This window comes from Notolepis coatsorum (genome assembly GCF_963971535.1).
Source record: "Notolepis coatsorum genome assembly, chromosome: 2".
Classification (NCBI taxonomy): Eukaryota; Metazoa; Chordata; class Actinopteri; order Aulopiformes; family Paralepididae; genus Notolepis; species Notolepis coatsorum.
This window is the reverse complement of record NC_140166.1, coordinates 116,696,344-116,717,891: the sequence shown is the minus strand read 5'-3', so window position 1 is coordinate 116,717,891 and position 21,548 is coordinate 116,696,344. Positions and strand designations below refer to the sequence as shown.

The 21,548-nt window shown below is 42.0% G+C and overlaps 1 protein-coding gene across 1 annotated transcript in view; it reads left to right on the top strand.

The window, feature by feature from the left end:
- Positions 1 to 8,998, top strand: part of znf507 (zinc finger protein 507) — a 169,455-nt gene extending 160,457 nt beyond the window's left edge. The window contains exons 8-9 of the mRNA XM_084308279.1: positions 3,865 to 4,023; positions 8,287 to 8,998. Of these exons, the coding sequence (XP_084164405.1) occupies positions 3,865 to 4,023; positions 8,287 to 8,785 (658 nt within the window). The 3' untranslated portion in view covers positions 8,786 to 8,998. The remainder of the gene's footprint in view (positions 1 to 3,864; positions 4,024 to 8,286) is intronic.
- The last annotated feature ends 12,550 nt before the right edge of the window (positions 8,999 to 21,548 follow it).

The following is a 21,548-nucleotide window of genomic DNA, read 5'->3' as shown; positions in this document are numbered from 1 at the left end:
GGAAATACAAATACGCAGCACAAGACAACAGCAGTACTCCCATGGTTCCAAACCCAGCCACCTATTAGCCATGCGATTAAGAATTAATGCAAAATTTGCAGATATAACTACCATTAGAGCACAACAAGTACTTGTAACAGATCCTGTAAAAATAAACGATACATTCAAAGAATTCTACTCCGACTTATATAAATCAGAAACGACCTTCGATCAAAACAAAATGGACACATTTCTTAATCAAATTATTCTCCCTAAACTTTCAGAGGATGACGCTAAACAGTTAGAAACACCGATCACACTAGAGGAACTCAAGAAGGCCATAACCGCAATGCAAAGTGGTAAGGCTCCTGGAATAGACGGTTTCCCATCAGAAATGTACCTTCTTGTTGGGACATAATTGGCCCCTTATTACTAAATATGATCTTATACTCAGTCAAGGAGGGGAACTTCCATACGAATGACAATATTGCACTCATAACAGTCCTCCTTAAAAAAGACAAAGACCCCAACGAGTGCGGTAGTTATAAACCTTTAAGCCTCCTCGGAACCGATATCAAACTGTACTCTAAGGTATTAGCCATCAGATTACAAAAGCATATGACGTCTTTAGTTCACCCGGACCAAACTGGCTTCATAGGAGGCCGCCTGATCACTGAAAACATAAGACGAATACTGCACGTACTTGATGCCGACAAGGAGGACACCATACCTAAGGCGATGCTGTCCCTGGATGCTATGAAAGCCTTTGACAGGCTGGAATGGTCGTATCTATGGGCAGTACTAGAAAGGATGGGGTTAGGAAAAGGATTCATCGATATGATTAAAGTATTATACAAAGACCCATCGGCCATGATTACAACAGGCACAATCATCTCCAAAATCTTTCCGGTATCACGCTCAGCCAGACAGGGTTGTCCTCTACTGTTCAATCTATCATTAGAGCCTTTAGCACAATATATAAGACAATCCCAATCCATAGAACCAATCGTAATCAAGGGCACACAACAAAAAATTAGTTTATATGCGGACGATGTAATATTGTTCATGCAAAACCCCAACACCACATTGCCTCATCTGCTCAAGTTGATTGAGGACTTTGGTGATTTATCGGGATTTAAGATAAATTGGCCGAAGTCGGCTTTCCTTCCACTTAACACCCCTGCAAAAAAAGATACAACCCTCCCAGGAGAGATACCGATGGTAAAACATTTCAGATGCTTGGGAGTGGAAATATTCCCCACCATAAGACAAACGGTGAAGCACAACTACACAAAAATCCAAAACAAAATCAAAGACGACCTTGATAGATGGGCAAAACTTAAAAACACAGTACAAGCACGGATATCAATAGTTAAGATGGATGTACTACCTAGAATCAACTTCTTCAGTTCAATGCTACCGTTACCCCCTCCAGAGGGTTACTGGAAAAGATTACACTCCTCCACATACAAATTTATTTGGAATAACAAACCACCACGTATAAAAAGATCCACCGCACAGAGAAATAAAGCAGATGGTGGCATGGCATTTCCAGATTTTTTCCTATATTTTAAGGCGTACACATTAAGTCCATTGACAACATGGTTTGACCCCCAAGCATTAGTATCCTGGAGAAAATTAGAAGAAAACATAGTAGCCCCACATAGACTGAAGGACATAGCATACACTAAACTACCAATCAAGCACTGTGAACGAAAATTTGGCCCCATAATTACTCATGCGATCCGGATATGGCGTGAATCACAAAAAAAAATCCTAACCCACAAAAATGGCACAATCATACTCCCTTATTCAATAACAATGCACTCTTAATTGGAAAACGACCTATAAGATTCCCTATATGGGAAGAGCAAGGCATACACTCATTAGGGGATGTTTTTAACAAACAGGGTTTTTGTAGTGATAAAGAAATACGCAAAAAATTTAATCTCACCAAGTCCACATGGCTTTTTTACAAACAGTTAGAGCTATGTTTGAAGTCTCACAGTGTTCCATTAGACAGACCAATTGAACACCACAGATACCACAAATTCTTCTACGAAAGAGAGACATCGAGAGGTTTTGTTTCAGAATTTTATCATCAATTACTAACGTCCTCGTATGAAACCCTCCAACTAGACTCTGTCTGGAGGAGGGATATACCAGACCTGGAAAATGACTTTGATTGGCAAGGAGCCTGGGCAAATGTCCGACTTACATCAAGGAACCCGGATCATCAACAAATCAATCTTAACTATATTCACAGGACATACTTGACTCCTATAAGACTGTGCCGAATGGGGCTTAAACAAGACTCCAAATGCTCCCAATGTACAAATGGGGACGAAGGGACATTTATGCACATGTATTGGGACTGCTCACCAGTTAAGGCATTCTGGAAAGATGTGACCCAACAAATATCAAAACTCGTATCTTGGAATATACCTGTACACCCCTCGGTATTACTATTGAATGATGTTTTTGAGTTTGCAGTGAATCCACAGCTAAAGAGATTGGTTTTATCGGGTATCACAGTAGCTAAAAAGCTGATCGCATCACGCTGGTTTCAACCGGAAAAAATTTGCCGTAAAGTTTGGTTTCTTACATATCTCGATGTAATTTACCATGAAATATCTACAGCAAGAATTCTGGGTCTCAATGAATCCAAACTGTCAATGTGGTTAGAAGTGGTGGAGAGAATAAAATCTAGCTTATAATGGTAGTGTCTGGTTAGGTGCGAGGGGTAGTGGAGGTACTTCTCAAGGTGGGGTCCGGGAGGGGGGGGTTCGAGCTGGAGCATATGTGTGTAGGTTTTTTAGATAACAGGTATTAGGGGTATATCGTATATAAGACAACTAACTAAAATGTGATCTCATTGGATGTGCCCTGACAATTAATGCTTGTATATCTTATCGTGTGTTGTCATGTTTGTTTATATGTTTGTTTAAAAAATTATAAAAAAAAATATAAAAAAAAAAAAAAAAAATTATAAAATATATATATTATATAATTAGACTTGTACTTGTATTATCTGCGAGACATCGCCACCACGCAACAAGCTCCACTGTCTGTGTGTACTCTAGTAGCCTCCAGCTACGGCCAGGATTCTCCGGAGCTGCAGCTGGACCTATACTCGAGTAGCCTCGAGCAGAGCTACGGCCAGGATTCTCCGGCGCTGCACCTGGACCCTATTGGTATAACGTTACTTAACTGTGCTCAACAAGCCCTCAGCTCGAATACGCATCGAATCAGTGTTATAAGACATTGATATCAGGAGCTATCTGTAGCTACTGCTAGCCGGATATATAACGTTAATACAACGCCTCAGTGAATTATTTAGTTCAATGGGACATTTCGTTTTGAACAGTGAACTAACGTGAGCTAACAGCTAACAGGTATCATACACATCTCTACTTGCTGGAGCGTTTGTTGATATCAGGAGCTATCGGTAGCTGGCCGGCTAGATACCGTTCGGTTAGACAATGCCTCATCATGTATTAAACTAAAAGTGAATAGTTGACTGGGTCATTTTGTAACGGTAGCTAAGCTAACGTTAGCTCAGGGAGACGCCGACGCCGTCCTCCCGTGTCCCGTCTCACTAGACTAGACCCGTGTTTACATGCGTGCGGGAGGGAGGAGCAGACCCCGCACCACCCGGTGTCTGAGACAGAACTCAGCGAATGAGATCGGCTTTGACGATCGGCGAAAATAAAGCATTATCACCGATCACCGATCGCATATTTATACTGATTATCGGCCGATAACGATCGGTGGCCGATCGATTGGGGCATCCCTAAAAGTCAAAGTCTCTGTCTGTCTATCTCTCTCTCACTTTGTGTCCATATGTCTCTCTCTCTATCTCTCTCTGTCTCTCTCTCTCCCCAGGTGTTCTCTGTGTGGCTATGTATGCAGCCATCCGCCATCTCTGAAGTCCCACATGTGGAAACATGCAGGAGACCAGAACTACAACTATGAGCAGGTCAACAAAGCCATCAACGAGGCCCAGAGCAGCCTCTCCCAGAGCAGCCTATCCCAGAGCAGTCGGTGAGCAAATACGTTACATACAATTAAAACAAAATCTTGTCTATTATTGTATATTACTTCAGTATGATGGATTTATTTGTAGTAGTGGGTCTGACATTGTGGTAGGTCTGTCTGACATTGTGGTGGGTCTGTCTGACATTGTGGTGGGTCTGTCTGACATTGTGGTGGGTCTGTCTGACATTGTGGTAGGTCTGTGATATTGTGGTGGGTTTGATTGATTGAAAATTGTATTAACATTGCAGAATGGGTACAATACAGTACAGCTCAATACACACAATTGTTAAGGGAATGCAGACCAGAGAAAGACTTTCATCTTGTTTACATCAGGGTCCCCCATTTTCAATTCATCATAACATATATGACATACATGACATACAGGTAGACAGTACTGTTACATCTAGACATTTATGACATACCAGATATACAAATATACAGTACTGTTTATGTCTAAAAAGAGAGTATATACATTTGAGGGGGAAGAAACTGTACATTGGAGGAGGTTGGGTAGGTGGGGTGGGGGACTGTACGTTGGAGGTGGGTGGAGTGGGGGGGGGGGGGGGGGGTTGCGTGAATATTAAAGGCAACCAACTTGTGTTCGGCTTTTCTCTGATTGGCCGCGCCCCCACGCGCAGGCAAGGGCAGTCGTCCCACGTCCCAAATGAAATCCAAGGAGCGCAAGCGAGCGGCAGCGCGGGCAACCAACTTGTGTACCATGGGCTGCTGTTCCAACGCACTTGTGTTGGGCTGCTGTTTCACTCGTGTATAAACAAAGCCCATACAGTTATGAAATGCGCTGAACTAGAAAGCGTAACGTTATTATGTTTCGCGTTTTTAACAACCAACTACCAGATTCACTTGTGTATAAACAAAGCCCATACAGTTATGAAATGCGCTGAACTAGAAAGCGTAACGTTATTATGTTTTGCGTTTTTAACAACCAACTACCAGATTCACTCGTGTATAAACAAAGCCCATACAGTTATGAAATGCGCTGAACTAGAAAGCGTAACGTTATTATGTTTCGCGTTCCATTGATTAACGCCATTACCTGCTGTGCTGTAGGAAGCAGAGGTACAGTAAGTTACAGTAGGTGTAGGTTACATGTTTAATCAAAGCCCATACAATTTTTTAGATGAATGATTGTGGATATAATATAGAAAACACATCATTATGATATTGTCAGAGGGAGAGGCATGACTTCGCGACAGCCATATTAGACACTCACTGTACATCAGTGTGGAACTGTAACGTTATATGTTATTTCGCCCGTGGAGGCTGCTGAGCCTGAAGCGCCAGCGGGGCGACGCGGTGGTTTATCCCTGGCTTTCGTGCGCCGCCGGCGGCTTGATACAGCTTCAGCAGCAGCAGCGGCGGTGCTCTGTTGTAGGAAGCCCTTCAATGACAGCGGCGCGCTCTCATATTTTGCGAATGCTTATCAATGACTTCGCGACAGCCATATTAGACACATCGCCATAATTTAAGATATAGTTTATGCATTCGCAAATATGAGAGCTCTGTCATTGAAGTGGGTGGTGGCAGCATTACTAACAGTAGCGATTTTTATTGTTTTGTCATGACCAAACATAATCCCAACATAGATAGGAGGTGTACTGTATGTCAAATGTCGGTCATGTGGTGGAAGAGTTTAGTACAGTCACACAACAGAACACCGCTGTAGTACAGTCACACAACAGAACACCGCTGGTTCGACCAGCGCTCCTGCCGCAAGGGCGTGTGCTAGTGGATTGAATCAGAGAAACGCTGAACGAAAAGCTGAACACAAGTTGGTTGCCTTTAATATTCACGTGGGGGGGTTGGGTAGGCGGGTGGGGGAAACTACATTGGAGCATTGAAGGGGGTTGGGTTTAGACATTTACAGGGGCCAGTTTCGAATTGCAGTCTCCCATAGGTGCTCTTTGAGAGTGGTTTTGAAAGTGGGTAGTGATTCACATTCCTTTACAGCTGTGGGTAGGGAGTTCCACATTGATGTGGCATAATTGCTAGTCTATTGCTATAGTCCCTTGTTATAGCCAAATCTGGGTTTAACATGATTTGTGGAGCTCCCTCTGGTGTTGTGGTCGTGGTATTCACTGACCTTTGGGAAGTATTTTGACATGTACATGGGTACCTTAGTGATGTAGTGTATCTTGTAGATGAGGCCCATTGCAAGTTGCTGTACTCTGTCGTCTACTCTAAGCCATCCTAGGTTGTCAAAGTGGGCAGGGGTGAGGTGGGTTCTAGGAGTAAGGTCAAGCAGTAGTCTGACCAGTTTGTTTTGTGATCTTTGTCATTTTGTTTTTAGCGCCTTTGAGGTGCTTTGGTACCATGAGGTGCAAGCATAGTCGTAGTACCCTTGAATGAGTGCTCCTGCCAGAGTCTTCAGGGTATTCTTGTTTACCAGAGAGGAGATCCGGTACAGGAATCTAGTTCGTTGGTTGACTTTTTTGATTACATTGGATGCCATTTTGTCACAGGAAAGATTTTCCTCTAGGATGGAACCCAGGTATGTAATTTCATCTTTCCTTGTGACAATATTGTTTGGTTAACGTTAGCTACCGCGAGTCGCGACCAGCAGTTTCAAGAACAGGCTGAACAGCCAGCTGTTTTCAACCAATATTCCTGCTGCAAAGTCGTCCTCTTTAATGACAACACTGTAATAAAGATAGACATTTAACGTTAGACTAGAGGCTATAAAGAATAGACTACTACAGAAATAAATGCATTCGAAAAGTTTATTTAGGAACCAATTATTTTAACATTACATTTAAAAAAAATATATATTGCGGTTACCGCAGCGGTTTGAAAGGCTTCGCTAATTTGTGCGGTAAGGAAAAAATCAATACCACGGCAGCCCTACGCCCTACCCACAGCTGTAAAGGAATGCGAATCACTACCCACTTTCAAAACCACTCTCAAAGAACACCTACGGGAGACTGCAATTCGAAACTGGCCCCTGTAAATGTCCAAACCCAACCCCAACCCCCTCCAATGTCTCTCTGTCTGCGCGAGGAGCGGGCTGTGCTGTGCTCTTACACACACACTCACTCACACACACACACATATGGGTGCTTCAGAACAACTCTCAAGTTGTAGGCTACAGACAGCTCTGCTCTCATCATGGCAGACAGAACGAAACTTTCAAAAGTCTGGGTATATTTTACTAAAGTCGATGCTGACAACGCTCGTTGCCACAAGTGCAACAAAACATTTGCCAGTAATGTATAAGCGCTGGTACTCGTCAATGTGTCTCATATTCTCATATTGTGGTGGGTCTGTCTGATATTATGGTGGGTCTGTGATATTGTGGTGGGTCTGTCTGATATTGTGGTGGGTCTGTCTCATATTGTGGTGGGTCTGTGATATTGTGGTGGTTCTGTCTCATAGTGTGGTGGGTCTGTGATATTGTGATGGGTCTGTCTGATATTGTGGTGGGTCTCTGATATTGTGGTGGGTCTGTCATATTGTGGTGGGTCTGTCTGGTCTTGTGGTGGGTTTGTCTGGTCTTGTGGTGGGTCTGTGATATTGTGGTGGGTCTGTCAGTGTCTGGTCTTGTGGTGGGTCTGTGATATTGTGGTGGTTCTGTCTGTCTGATATTGTGGTGGGTCTGTGATATTGTGGTGGGTCTGTCTCATATTGTGGTGGGTTTGTCTGGTCTTGTGGTGGGTCTGTGATATTGTGGTGGATCTGTCTGTCTGATATTGTGGTGGGTCTCTGATATTGTGGTGGGTCTGTCTGATATTGTGGCGGGTCTGTCTAATATTGTGGTGGGTCTGTCTCATATTGTGGTGGGTCTGTGATATTGTGGTGGGTCTGTCTGATATTGTGGTGGGTCTGTCTAATATTGTGGTGGGTCTGTCTCATTGTGGTGGGTCTGTGATATTGTGGTGGGTCTGTCTGATATTGTGGTGGGTCTGTCTAATATTGTGGTGGGTCTGTCTCATATTGTGGTGGGTCTGTGATATTGTGGTGGGTCTGTGATATTGTGGTGGGTCTGTGATATTCTGGTGTGCTGCCACACAAATCCATGTAACTCTGGTGTGTCGTCATGCATTATTAAAGACATTATCCTGTCACCACCACACCGACATTCTCTCATTTACAACTAACTCTCTCTCCCCTTCTCTCTTTCTCTCTCTCCCCTTCTCTCTTCCTCTCTCTCCCCTTCTCTCTTCCTCTATCTCCCCTTCTCTCTTCCTCTCTCTCCCATTCTCTCTTCCTCTTTCTCCCCCCTTCTCTCTTCCTCCCTCCTTCCCCACCTGCCAGCATCCCTAACAGTCCTCACAAGCTGTCTGCGGTGTTGGAGCCTGTCGCCGAGCAGCCTGGAGGGGCCCAGCCCCAGACGGAGAGGAACAAGGCCCCGGAGGACCCAGCCCCAGCTCTGGTGCCCGCAGCAAACGGCTCGGTGCCCCTCCCGGACCCTCCGCGGTGGCACGACGAAGCCCCCGGCCCCCTGAGGAAGGACCTGACCCCGGTCCAGCTCCAGGCCCAACCCCACGCCAGCCCAGGCCAAACGTCCACAGCCACGACGTCGGTCCCAGGGATGGAGTACTGTGTGCTGCTCTTCTGCTGCTGTATCTGTGGCTTTGAGTCGACCAGCAAAGAGTGTCTGCTGGAGCACATGAAGGACCATGAGGGTGACATCATCAGTATCATCCTCAACAAGGAACAACAGCAACAACCACAACAACAACAACCACCACCACAACAACAACAACAACAACAACATCACTTCCAACCAGCAGAGGGAAGCATCGCACAGTGAGACCAGAGGTTTCCACCAGGTTTCTCCCTCATGTTAATCCGTTAGTCGAGTCTTAAATTGACGCAGGGAAGTCCAAACGGCGAAGAGGAAGTCGCAAGACTTAGTAATTTAAGGGATACTCAACAACATTTTGAACTTTTAATCTGTGTTTCTTCACAACGCACTTAGTCATAGTTTGTTGGTGGTTGTTTTGCTGTCTGTACTTTTACAGTTACCGTGAATTGAAAAAGAAATGGCTTGCTAGCATTATTAGCGCTTCTCTCTTAACTTATGGGTAAGAGACGCAGGTTGTTTCAAAAGAGATAAGCAGATAATGATTTTATTATCTTTGTTTTTATTTAGTGATTTAGTACTCATACCATATAAGTGGCTTCACGTCTACTCTATAGAGGACTGTTAGTCTCTGGAGAGATGCTTCCAACGGTGCTAGCAACCTGTTTTTAAGGCAGATCAAGGACAAGCAGAGAATTTCTTTTTACTAAACTAACATCTATAGGTATCCTTTTTAAGGTAAGGATTTCAGAATAATGTATAACGCACCTTTTTTCACATTGTACAGCAGTGCGGAGAGCGATGCCCTGGAGAGGGAGCGACAGGGACGTTGTGGAACAGGGGAGTGTTGAGCGGGCACGGCTTCACCGCTGTATTAAGGGTTAATTCACCGCTTGTCATGTCTTTGGTAGCTAATGAATCAATTTGATGTTAAAAGCATGACACCAAATGTGTCCGTAGGGAATTGGGCATTCACGTCAACTTCAAGGGAAACAAAAACAATTAATAATCTTAACCAAATAAGAGTTTCTACACAACAGAGACATTTCATACCTCAGCAAACCGTGCAATCCTTTGGAAAATGGAATTTAGTCGCGCAGTTTCTTTTTTAGATTTTGTTCTATATTGACCGTAAGGCAGCTCTATATTGCTACTGTAATTTTATTTAATTCTATTTAATCCCACATGGTTTAGGCTACGGCCTAAGGAGGTGCACACGGTAGTGTCGAAACTCCCAGACGCCTGAGGGCATGTGTCACGGTTTGAATGAGTTAATATTTATCAGTGTAACTTGTATGCATGTTGGTTTCCGTTTTACCCATTTTAAAGGGTCGCTTTTGTTTGTTAATTTTTGGGGGGGGTGGGGGTGGAACGAATGTTTTTTTTTTACTTCCAATTCCTAAACTTTTAAGTATCTGACCGATACCAGGTACCGATCCATCGCTTTTACTGAACAGCACAGACGTGAACCATCAGTTTGGGGTCATGGGACGGAAATGATTGAGATATATATATATAATGATCAATTTGTCTCTATTACAGAGATCTAACATGCTTCTACTGTATGTGTCCAAAAAAATACAGCCCTAGTTAACGCATTCACAGCCAACCACGTATATATACGCGTTTGCTCGCCAACCGCTCAGCGCCATAAACATATGTTTTTGGATCGTTATTTCTTTTATTCGATTTTTTATTCATTTCAGGCACACGGACCTCGGGGTTACCATAGGAAATCATTCTGAGATCGCTAGAGTGCAATACTGGCCGCATCCTGCTAGGTGGCAGTATCGCCCACCCTTTGAAACCTTTTTTCACACAGGGTGTTACATTTAATTCCCTCCGGGCGCAGTATTTTGGGTCAGGCAAGTCCCCTCGATGCATGTGTTGTCCCGGATTATGTTGGGGACACGATGGACACCAATACTGGAAATCGCGATCAGACAATTGGAATATTCTTTTTGGGATACCTCCTAGTAAAGGTAAGGACTATATGACAACACACTGTGTTCCAAAGCCCTTGCAGTATTTTTTGCGGGCCACCTCGATTAAATTAACTGAAAAGACCATTAAATGTTTAGACCTAGCGTCCGCACTACTCCGCCTTTTCTTTTTTGCGGACCCTGTTTTAGTTTGGAAACTCTGGCAGGCGTTGCTGACCTTGTTGTCTATGCTAGGAGGCGGCAGCTGTTGCCTACATGCGCAGGAGGCAAGCTATTCTTTTAGCGATTTGCGCCAATTCTCGTGTCCAGCAGCCTTATGTTATAAGCGAAGCCCTGGTTTGGGGTGAGGCTGGGAAGAACCAGTGCCTGGTGGGATCATTTTAACAACAAAGTTGAGGTTCCTGAGGAATGGCAAAAAAAAAATTGGAATGTCCAGATCTGCCCTGATCAACGTCCACATGTGGAATAGTGTGGACATATTCCTCAGCAGTCGTAAGAACCAGATGAAACTGGAGGGGACACGTGATGCAAGGCTTCGTCCACATTGCAGCCGACCAGTGGGAGGCATAGTCTAACAACGTTCGAGACAGGGGAGGGTAGAATTGGATAATACGAAATTGGGATGGGAGAAAAATAGAAAATGGGGAGAAAAATTAGATAAAAAAAAAAGAACCAGATGAAACTGGAATATGTGGGGACTGGCTTTGTGGACCCCAGGAAGAGTAGCTGTTGCCATTTGTAACAGCTAATGGGGATCCAAATAAACGTAAACTTAAACTAGTAACAGCCATACAAACATTGGTAAAAATGTGGCAACATTTTTAGATCCGGGTTGTGCCTGGATCCATCCGGGTTGAATCGCACTAAATCGCTGTGCCATTTATAATAATAATAATAAATTCAATTTGTACCGCACTTTACATTTGTGAAAATCTCAAAGTGCATATATTCAGCATACGTGCACAAGTTGTGTGTATTTTTGTACGGCTATTACTAGAGAACCAAAGTACGCCTTCCAGTCTCACCCCGGGTCCCTCAACCACACTGATATTGCGTAAAAACAACACTAATTATGAATAAAAATTCACACCTTTCTCTTTCGGTCTCACGCCCTGCCAAAACGCACTTGGTATGCAGGACCTATATTGCGTCGTGTCATCTGCATACCTTTACTACTTTATGTGTGACTGATAGTGGGCTAAGGAAATTATGATAAAATGCAATATCCATAATTCATGACCTCCTTTTTTTTTTAACTAACAGGGTTGTATTTGTGTGTGTAGCTCGGTGTATCAAAATAAATTAAATCTCTATCGCAGGCCCTGCTACCCGGGCTGAAACTCCTCATTATCAGAGCAGATTATTATTGTATGCCGTTCATTTACAATTCAAAGTGCTGGTGTCAGGACGGACGGTGACGAGGCCTGCATTTAAAGCCCCTGCGCCAACTGATTTACATAGCATGCATTTTAATGAGCTGCAGAGAGGATTAAAGAGTCGACCAACCAGAACCCTCTTCTCCTTCTCCCCTCTTCTCCTTCTCCTCATCGCCTCTTCTTCTTCTCTTCTTCTCTTCTCCCCTCTTCTCCTTCTCCTCATCTCCTCTTCTTCTTCTTCTCTCCTCTTCTCCTCCTCGTCTCCTTCTCCCCCCTTCTCCTCATCTCCTCTTCTTCTTCTTCTTCTCTCCTCTTCTTCATCTCCTCCTCATCTTCTTCTCCTCTCCTCTTCTTCTCCTTCTCCTCCACCCCTTCTTCTCTCCTTCTCCTCTCTTCTTCTTCTTCTTCTTCTTCTTCTTCTTCTTCTTCTTCTTCTTCTTCTTCTTCTTCTTCTTCTTCTTCTTCTTCTTCTTCTTCTCCTCTCCTCTTCTTCTCCTCCTCCTCATCTTCTTCTTCTCCTCCTCTCCTCTTCTTCTTCTCCTCCTCTCTTCTTCTTCTTCTTCTTCTTCTTCTTCTTCTTCTTCTTCTTCTTCTTCTTCTTCTTCTTCTTCTTCTTCTTCTTCTTCTTCTCCTCTCCTCTTCTTCTTCTCCTCCTCTCTTCTTCTTCTTCTTCTTCTTCTTCTTCTTCTTCTTCTTCTTCTTCTTCTTCTTCTTCTTCTTCTTCTTCTTCTTCTTCTTCTTCTTCTTCTTCTTCTTCTTCTTCTTCTTCTTCCTCTACTCTCCTCTCCTCTCCTCTTCTTCTTCTTCTTCTTCTTCTCCTCTCCTCTTCTTCTCCTCCTCCTCCTCATCTTCTTCTTCTCCTCCTCTCCTCTTCTTCTTACATGGAGGCCATCTTCCTCTCCTGACAGCCCACAGTCATTTTAACTCCAATAGTAAATACACTGGCCTACAGGGTGTAGCGTTTCAAAATTGTTATTATTTGTTTAAACCTTGCGGTAAAGAGAGGTTTAGATGGTGATTTATCCAGACAGTAATGCTATGGTTATTAATGGTTTAACATTGGGAAGTGTTACTTTTCAACGCAGTGTAATGGTAAATGGTGCATTTATATAGCGCTTTTATCCAAAGCGCTTTACAATTTTGTTGCTCACATTCACTCACACATTCACACGCCAACGGCGGAGGCAACCATGCAAGGTGCCAACCTGCTCATCAGGAGCAATTAGGGGTTTAGTGTCTCGCTCAAGGACACTTCGACACACCGCCCAGGAGGAGCGGGAATCAAATCTGGAACCTTCTGATAACCATGACTACCGCTCTACCTCCTGAGCCACTGTCACCCCTAACGTGGCTCGTCAATGTGGTTACATCTGCCACACGTTTGGAAAAGTAACAGGAGATTTGTTGTTGTTCCGTAAACCAGACAGAGAATATGTTGCATGTCGTCCAGTGTAGAAAGTTAAGTATCAAGATGAATTGTCCATGGGTTAAGAAACAGGGTATTTTGGGGCAGGCGAGGTGTTTAATGATGTCAATATTGTCGCTTCTGATGGGTGTGAGAATTCCCTTTTTAGTTGTTTAGGAATTGTACTGCTTTGCATAAGGTTAAAGGCATGTTTCACTTTTTCTTTTTTGGTCAAACCTCCCAACAAAATAAAAATAAGCCTACGTTCACACTTTTAATGCTCAATTCAGATTTATTGCTCAGACAGTTTGGCTGTTCACATAATAAAAAAAAAAAAGAAATAGGCTAATATCAGATTCCAGTGTGAACCGGTCACACTCCTGAACTGACCCGCATGCGCAAATTAACAATAATGATGACGGACATAAACATGGAGGACACTGAAATCACAGTTTATGGTTTAATTTATAAGATGAATGCAGTGCAGGCCAGCTAATTAAAACAAATTAGACCTGAATCTGATTTAGGAATTAGGACATGAAAAGATCAGATTCTATGTGATTTGAGTTTGGGGAAAAAAACTGATCTGGGTCGCATATGAACAAGAAAAATCAGATTCAGGCTTTTGCCTGCAGTGTGAACGTAGCCTAATTACCCCCTCCACTCTCAATGTAATTGCAAACAGTCGCAACTCTTCAAAAGTAGGTCACAGGAAGATATACCTGGGTCTACTTTTTAGAAGAAAACTAGTTTTATTTTGTGTGGGTGTCGATGCGTACAGATCACCAATGTCATCAGTTACCGGTGGTTGAAGGTTTGAGAACCTTCTCGTGGGCAGAGAAGTATGAATGTCACACTGGAGTGAAATTAGCTGCTTCCTACCGCTTCTAGTCCTTGTGCTAACAGGGCTATACGCTAACCTTTTTCCCAAGGTACATGTTCTCCTGAAGAAAAAAAAATGTAGGAGCACACAAAGAAATTTAGGAGCACAGTGAAAATGTTTCAAGTAACACAGTTTATTAACAAACTATTTATTACATGCATATTATACTGTGCGTGTGCATAGTGCATACTAAGGGACACACATCTGTGCAAATAGGCACATACCACCAAAGTCACACATTGGCCCATGCTGCCTACTAGACGCAAGGGATATCGGTTGTCAAGCTGCTTTTGTAGTGTTGTCACGATACCAACATTTTGACTTTGATACAGATAGCAAAGGTAATGGAATATATTATTAGATGACAGAACATGGCAAATTCTTTATACAATTATTTAATTCATTATAATTTAAACGCTATTGAATAATAGTTCATTCATAGTAATTAATACAATTATTCTGTTACAGCTACTGAGCTATATACTATAGCTACTGTCCATCAATATCTTAATTTTTAATGAAATAGGTTCAGGAGAGAGAGAGATGTAGAGATAGACAGAGAGAGACACATTGATTCTCAGCCCCCCCCCCCCCCCCCCCCCCCCCTCTCACTCTCACTATGCCTCTGAGCGTTCCCAGTGATGGCTTACAGTAGTTAGTGTTAGCAGGTTAGCTTAGTTGGAGTTAGCAGATAACATTACAGTAGTTAAGGTTTTTAGCACGACGTGCGTATACAGGACTGGCGAGGATGCAAAGCATGTTCGACCATTGGAACCGTTGCTTGCAGAGTTTTCGTTGCACATAGAAGCAGCGTGACTCTAGATGAGTTGTTACAGAGCTGGTCTGCGCTGCTCCGTGTCTATTGTATGAAATGACAATTGCACGTTGACAATGCCCACTACGCAAAACGATTACTCGCACACTGTGCTCCTAAATGATTTTTCCGGTTCGCACAAATCTATTTTTAGGGGCAAATGCGAGTGAAATGCTCGCACTGTAGAGCCCTAAGCTAGGCTAGCGTGCACCTGGTTCCTCTGTTGTGAACCTTCTTGTGGGACTCTGGAGGAGAGTATTTTTCCTAAAATGTTGAACAAGTCAGCGGAACAGTAACTTTCCTGCATTGATTTAAATAGCATGCAGCCCTTTTTTAAGAATCCCTGTGTTCACCTGAGAGACGAGAGGCTGTTTCCCAATAAGTAGTGATGTCTCCTATTCCCTCTATGACATTTCTTTTTCAAGTCCCCTTTTTGCATTGACTTTTTTTCTTTCCTTTTTTTTTTTAACTCGGTAGAGGTTTCTTAAACTTGATATTTAATATAAATTATCTCCTTTTTAGTCTATTCACCTAAAAAAGCCAATGCAAAAAAAAAAAGTAAGATTATTATATATATATTTTTGTTACAGTGTAGACCTCTCTAAACCGGGCATAAAAACCTGACCTTTGACCTACCTACTGAGTGATCAAAATCAACCTCCCTGCTCAATGACACGTAGCTATTATTACATCTTAACTATTTAACTCCCAACTTCAGAAGTCACAGGGGTAATCCCGTACTCGTAACACAGTGCCAGAATAGGCTTAACTGAAAGCAGTGCATTAGCCTACGATTGTCAAAGGAAATACAGCATAATTGTTCTGTAACGCTAACTGATATGTTGTGCCTTTTATTTTTAAATGTCACGCGAGGCTTTCGAGTATGTTTTCTGTGTAGCTACTGTTTTGTCAAGGAAACGATACCAAGAGCAACCTTTTTGGCAACGGTGACCAGGCGGTCGCTTCAGCGTTCTCTGTTCAGCATAAGTGACTTTGGAGTTCTAGGAAGGCGCTATACGAATTTCATTTATTATTATTTATTATGATTATTATTGTTGCTTCTGTACAGAGACCGTCTGAATACATTTTGACCGCATGGTCGTCTCCTGTCGCTGGAAGCGTTGCCCGTGCGAATTGGCCAGAAACGTGCCTGACGTATCGTCCGCCATTTTGTATAAATTCAACCCCCGACTGTTTGAAAGACGCAGGGTCTCGTTCAAGCCAAACCCCAGACGACGGGCCTTGCCCTTCAGACGTACCGGCCGATAATTATGTTCCCAAAACACTTAGTACTGTAATTTCAGTCTGTACATACTGTAGTTGAATACTGTAGACTTTGAGAAACTGACATAAAAAAAATAAAAATAATCTATTTTTTAAGTATCTTCTAAAAAAACGAAAACACTAAAGTAAAAATAAATGCATAAATAAAAAAACTGATTACATTTTTTTTTCTTTTGTAAAATGTTGGGATAGGGGTGTGTTTTTTTTTTTTATATATATATATATATATTTACTTACAATGTAATTTGAGGGAAGTGACAGTGGCAAGCTAAACGAAGCATTCAAACCAAAGGCATGGAGACGGTGGACCACATTTTTTGTGCTGACGACCAGTGCTTTTTCTGTCCATATTTCAACATTTTGTAACTCATGTTTAATGTGGAGTGTCATGCTTGCTAATGTTTATTTATTTTTGGAACATCGTAGGCAGTATTATGTCATGACTTTGCCAGTGTATTTTTGGTAATAAAGACTTGAGAAATAAAGTTTTAAAATGCTGCAAACGTCTTTGTCACATATGGGTGGGAAGCTAAACCTAATACACATATAAAGTATGTACGTACTTTTCGCACTATAAGCCGCACCTGAATATAAGCCGCAGCAGCTAAATTGAATGATGTGTACATATATAAGCCGCACTGGACTATAAGCCGCAGGTGTTTTAATGTTTAATTACCATATGTAATTAGCATTGGGACACAATACTGTCGGACAAATAACAAGAATTAACTCATTTACAAGTTGTATTAAGTTTAGCAAATAAGGGAACAGATAAATAACATTTCAATGCAGTCAAAAAAGCAATATTTAGATTTTTACATTTTCGGCTTTGGTCACGTATAAGCCGCACCGTTATATAAGCCGCATGGTCGAAAAATGGGGGGGAAAGCTGCGGCTTATAGTCCGAAAAGTACGGTATTTATAGCGTCCCCTTATGTCTAGTTTGTCGTTAGATTACATGTATTGTCATCATCGCACAGCACAAGTACAGTACACCGAGTACAGTTTCCATCTAGCCAGAGTAGGGCTGACCCCTATTAGTCGATTAGTCGACTAATTGGTCGAAAGGAGCCGTAGTCGACTAGCCAACCTCTTAGTCGAATACAAAAAGTATAAAAATAAAAATGTATCATTCTTTCCAAAAGAAAGGAGGCCTAGAAGCGTAGCTAACGCTAATGGCACGCATACCAGAGGCTAACTGCCTACGAAAACAGGCACAGAGGCACTGAAAGAGGATTTCACCCATCTAATGAACAATTGCATGCTTTTGCAGACAAGAAGCCTTCAGTCGACTCCTTCAGACATTAAGCACCCCCCACAGCCCAAATGGAATGATAAAAAAAGAAAAAGTAATATTATACCCTTTTATTTTATTTATTTATTTATTTTAGTCGACCGATAGTCGACTAACGGCAAATTTTGGCCAATCATAGTCGACCATCCAAATCCTTAGTCGGGGACAGCCCTAAGCCAGAGTATGCATTAACAATATACAAGGGATTAAGTGGAATATACTTTATGTGTGAGTAATGTTCTAATCTGATTTATGCATTCAGTGTTTCCCACAGGATTTTCAGAGACTATGGGGGGTGAACCTCCGACCGTCTAGGGGGGTCTGGTGGCATGCCCCCCCTACCCCCCGAAACTTTTTTTTTTGTGTCCATTTTAAAGTTAAATGCATCAATCTGGTGCACTTTGAGAGCAAAATAAAGAGGCTAGATCTATGATGAACTTTGTGCTCAAAACACAAAATCGACTAGACTAGTGCTTCCCAATCCTCTCCTCGAAGCACCCCAGCCGTTCAATGTATTTGTTAAATTCCACCACCAGCACACCTGATTCAACTTAACTAGCCCTTTATTAGTGGAATCAAGGTGTGCTGGTGGTGGAATTTAACAAATACATGGAACGGCTGGGGTGTCTCGAGGAGAGGTTTGGGAACCACTGAGCATACATTTGAGCCATCATAGAAATTAAGCAAAAGTGGTTACCTGTGTTGAACTGGTTTATTTTTTAGAAAATAAATAAATAAATATAGTGGATTACTATTACGACTACTTACCACTGCCAATACTACTGATACATCCCTATTGGCAAACTTTATATATAAAAAAATAGTAAAAGAAAAATTGTTTGGTTCATTATACAACTGTGGCGGGCCGCCAGTCTAGGTAATTAATGGGGAAACCCCATTAAGTAGTATGTACAGTAATACTGTACAAGTATTACACTACCGTAGTAATCCATACTGGCCAGTGGTATAACTAATAAGAGTAGGTATGAATATAGATATAGTATATATATAGGGTGTATATAAATGGGAATATATGCAAATATAGATACATATTACATATGTACAGTGCACAGTATATCCCAAACAAGACACATGGTAACATTAACTCTTTCTGCGCCAAACACGAGAATTCTCGTGTTTCAAATCCAACCGCTGAGCGCCAAAAACGAGTTTTCTCGTTTTTAGATCCTTTTTAATTTTTTTTCTCTCCCATTATAAACACTCGCGTGGACCTGCCTGTGTCTCCCTGTCACTGCTGCCTACGTTATAATTGCAATGACGATCGAATCCCGACAGGTGGCACTATCGCCTACCTTTTGAACTGGGTCTCTCAGTTGTCTTTCCGTACTGAGGTACCTCCGGCTGCAGGAATCCCCTCCCCCTCAAAGTGAATCAGCACACAGCCATCTGTCGGAGATTTGCTCTCTTGAAACCTATTGTTTCCCGTATTATAGCCAGGCCCAATGCACACGAGTAATGGCAATCGCGATGAAACTACTGGGATTATTCATTTTGGAGTACCGTCTGACTAAGGTAAGGTCTATTTTACCGAACCTAAAACATGCTTTTGTATTGATCACAGCGTCGTATTTTACCGAACCTAAAACATGCTTTTGGTAACGATCGCAGCTTTGTTTTGTGACGAAACATCTATATATGGTATATACCTTTGATTTGGAAATAAGATAGGTTTCAGGCGAGCAACCCGAACGATTTGCGCATATGCATATAACACGTCATATCTCGCGATCTAGAAAAAAAGACTGGATTATTTTGAAAAGGGGCGATGTTTAGCGTGGAATAGCGCACAAACGAAAGTATGTATAAATTAACTGGTTTGTCAGTGTTGGACAATAAATAGTGCCTGTCAAATGAGCCATACTATTATTGTCTCTATAGCTATAATATAGAATATACGATGGCATCGTGAAAAAGGTCAATAACGCTGGTGCCATTGAGTAAAGATGGGAAAACAGCGTGGCAGTCAATGAGTTAAGACACATGAGATCATTAACCTTAGAAGATGCTTCTCTGTATTTGTATTATTTAGGTTCACTATTTGGACATTTTGTTTATTCAGTACTAAAGATTAGGGATGCACCGATCCGACTTTTTCAGTCCCGATACCGATACCTGGCTTTGGGTATCGGCCGGTACAGAGTACCGATCCGATACCCATTGTTTAATTAATAAACTGTATGCCTCACTGTGTGGAAGAGACTGGGATCATTATTTCGTGCAAGGCAACATCAGGCTTGACTTAAAACATTACTTTACTAACTTAGTGAAACTAAATGTAACAAATGAACACAGATATGAATGTACTGAATTGTTATTTCTTATTTTATTTTATAAAAGAAATACATTTAATCCGATATATATTATAAATCTTTTACCGGGACCCGACCAGCTATTTTAGTGATATCGGGGGCCAATATCGGATCGGTGCATCCCTACTAAAGATATATCATACTCTTGGGACCTTTCTGAGGTAAAAATTCCAATCCCAAAATGACATAATGAAATAATGAAGCAGTTTCATCTTTCAGTTTTGTTTTCTCTGACACTTTTTATTTTTTTGACAAACCATTTTTTTTATTCCATTACAATTAGGTTATTCTGAAATTACATTTGATATCGCATGTATTCCTATAGATAATGTGTATCTTCACAGGGTCTGTTCTTAAATAGCACCTTATGGGTTAAGGTGAATGCCGGACCACCAGAGGCCCCCAGGAGCCCCAGTTTTGTATGTAGATTAATTGCATCATCTCACTTGTTTCAATTGGAACATGTGCACCGTGCTAGCATGATTTTAATTGCGAGAGGCCCTGTTTGAAGTACACAGGTGCCATTATGTCAGATATCCATTTAAATAACTATTGGAGCATGTTTATTTTTAATATTTCTTACCCAGATGTTTATTTTTTACCCCAAGGCCTTGTAGCGCCATGAACCCTTATATATCGCTGTTAACGTGCCCGACCTTCCAGAAAGACTGACAGCGCTCCCCGGAATGTGACTGGCCCATGAAAGACAGCGTTTGCCTCTTGGGCTGAAACACAATGTGTTTTTGTGTCGACCCACAAAAGCCGGGTGTAGAGGTTTGAGTGGAATAGTAATACGAGTTTATCTCGAGCCAGAATCCAGCAGTCTATTCCTCTCAGCCAGCCTCTGAGCCCCTCACGTCCAAAGGAAAGAATTGGATAGATAAAGGACCAGGGATAGGCCAGAATAAGCAATGGAGGCTGTGCGTCAGAAGTTGGTGAAGTGAGGTACATCACTCCCCTTCCCTGTCACTCTCAACTAGCCCTACTATCCAATGAAATAGAAATACCATAAAATCATCTTAAAATATATATTTGTATTTCTGAGAGGCTGGGTTTGTCAGGATGAACGTAAGCACGTTAATTTTGCCGGGAAGGTAAGAACGTTATGTTATGTAAAGTAAGAACTTTATTATGTTCTGGAAGATAAGAACTGTATTATGTTATGGAAGGTAATAACTATTACATGATGGAAGGTAAGAACCTTTATGTTATGAGGTTACATTATACTGTGAGTATTTACATTTTGTATATTGCATTTGTATTCCTGTACATTTCATTGTATCTGTATATTACCATTTTGTAATTTCCCCCGAGGGCTAATACAAGGTTTTTGTGTGACGGCAGCAGCATTCATTTCCTTAAGTAGAGGAAGAACGATCATCACAGGATGAATGCCCTGCATTTTAAATTATCCTTCCATTAAATAAACAAATTAATCACAAATACACATTCTGCATGAGGCTCTTGTCTTTCAGTGATTGGAAGCGTGTCAAGTCAGAGTCAGATTTAATTGTAGAGCCAAAAATAAAACATTCCATGTCTCAATTGGCTTTGCAGGCCCACTGAGAAACAACACCCCCGGGCTTAAGCCCCAGTGAAGAGGGGGATACACTCCCACAGAAAGCCTTAATAGGAGGTTAAAGACATGCATAATAGGCAGGG